Source organism: Penaeus monodon, chromosome 33 (genome assembly GCF_015228065.2).
Source record: "Penaeus monodon isolate SGIC_2016 chromosome 33, NSTDA_Pmon_1, whole genome shotgun sequence".
Classification (NCBI taxonomy): Eukaryota; Metazoa; Arthropoda; class Malacostraca; order Decapoda; family Penaeidae; genus Penaeus; species Penaeus monodon.
The window spans coordinates 30,156,771-30,158,470 of NC_051418.1; the positions used below are offsets into that span (position 1 = coordinate 30,156,771).

Here is a 1,700-nt window from a genome sequence, read left to right on the forward strand (position 1 = left end):
CAGCAGCATTGGGTTAACAGCAAGCATCAGAAAAGAGTTTATTATTTCTAAAGATATCACTGACATACACAACAAGTCTTGGATGTTAGATCACTTTATTTTCTTATAAATACCAAAAAAAAAAAAAAATGTATCCAAGTATATATTTCATACTCACATGACTTTTTTTTCTGTCCCAGCTGTCTTTGTTTCAGTTCCTCCTGCACCAAATCTCTCTTGCCTTTGCTTCATTTTTTCCAGTTCCGAAACCTGGATTATAATTATAAAAAAAGAGGGTTGGAAAGGATGGAAAAAACCTAAATGCAGGGTCTGTTCAACCTATCCAGTCACTGTGGGATGACAGACACTGGGGTATAACAATGGATGTGCCAATATTTCATGAGTAAAGGTAAACAGCTTTTTAAAATAAAAGCATGAGTAAAGTTCTCATGCAGTTGACAGCATGGAGAGGTTAGTAGAGTTGGGTTATGTGTTCATGGAGGTGTGGGTAGCTAGTGAAGCAGACAGGTGTGTGGGAAGTGGTCAGGGTAAATTGAGCCCAGTGCCTGCCAACCACATGTCTACCCATGAGGAGCTAAACACTAATATGGATGACTGATTCACTTATAGTAACTGCATAGAAAAGTATAACATACTTATACCAGATTTAACATACATTACAGGTTACCTTTGTGAGTGACTTGGAAGTTACTTCTCCAAAGCGCTTGGCACGTGCTTTCAACTTCTCGATGTCTGTCCCCTGTAAGTAGAAATTAATACCCATAACTTGAAATATTCAGTAAGAATTAAAGGTGAAATGTTTGTTCAGAAATATTTGCTAATTTGCAATCACCATCTCTACTCTCTGCATAAATGTTTCTACCCTCAATTCAATACAGATATAACTGGATCTTTTTCAACATTCATTCTAAAGGTCACTTGTGCAGAAAAGACAAAAGAAGTTTCCTTTATTCTAATAATATAATTATATAACTATACTATTATCGCATTCCCTTATCTACCTTACCATTTCGGAACTACCTTACCCCTGTTTCCATAGACAGCTTGGCAGGTTTCTTGTTGATGGCTGTTGAAGTACTGTTACCAGCAAAGCGTTCTGCCCGAGCCTGTTTTCTGGCTTCTTCGTTCAATGGAATGCCAAATCTTTCAGCTCTTGCCTCAATTTGCTGATGAAAAAGGAAGGAAAGCCTATAAGCTTTAAAGCTGAAGTTGTTGGAACACATCTGTTTGTAAACACCGGATAAAATAGATACGAGATCCTGACAACACACCATATTCATAAAAGAAGCTGGATAGGAATCAATCAAAAAAACAACAACACAACAGCTGAGAAACACTCACAGTCTTGTTCTCAGTGGAACTCAGTCTGATGAGCTTCTTGGAAGGCACACCATCCTCTTGACCCTCACTCTGGCTTTCGGGTGAAGTATTTTCCTTGGAGGCCTCTGTGGGAGGAGGGGTGGTTGGGGCTGTGGGCACCGGAGGCTCAGATCTCTTCAGGCTGATTTTCTTCTTTTCTGGCTGTTCAAGCATTGTGGACACCTGGTTGAGATCAGTTGTATTCAGTTCCTAATGAGATAAAGGTGCAAGTACAAACAACTGTTTCAATACGATGAATTACACTACATGCTCAGTAAAAATATCAGGTATGTGAGATACCCATTCCATTTTAGAGAATAACTCCATCAGCACTCTCTTGG

At 39.1% G+C, this 1,700-nt stretch overlaps 1 protein-coding gene across 5 annotated transcripts in view; it reads right to left on the reverse strand.

Annotated features, from left to right (window-relative positions):
- The window catches only part of LOC119594361 (SAP domain-containing ribonucleoprotein-like), a 21,139-nt gene that overhangs the window by 2,481 nt on the left and 16,958 nt on the right, over window positions 1–1,700 (reverse strand). For 2 of the 5 annotated variants that reach the window (XM_037943420.1, XM_037943421.1), the window contains exons 4-7: window positions 1,342–1,569; window positions 1,026–1,166; window positions 656–739; window positions 158–249 (exon numbers count right to left, since the gene is read on the reverse strand). In XM_037943420.1, coding sequence (XP_037799348.1) covers window positions 158–249; window positions 656–739; window positions 1,026–1,166; window positions 1,342–1,569 — 545 coding nt within the window. The remainder of the gene's footprint in view (window positions 1–157; window positions 250–655; window positions 740–1,025; window positions 1,167–1,341; window positions 1,570–1,700) is intronic. The other 3 variants (XM_037943417.1, XM_037943419.1, XM_037943418.1) reach the window with 3 other exon arrangements.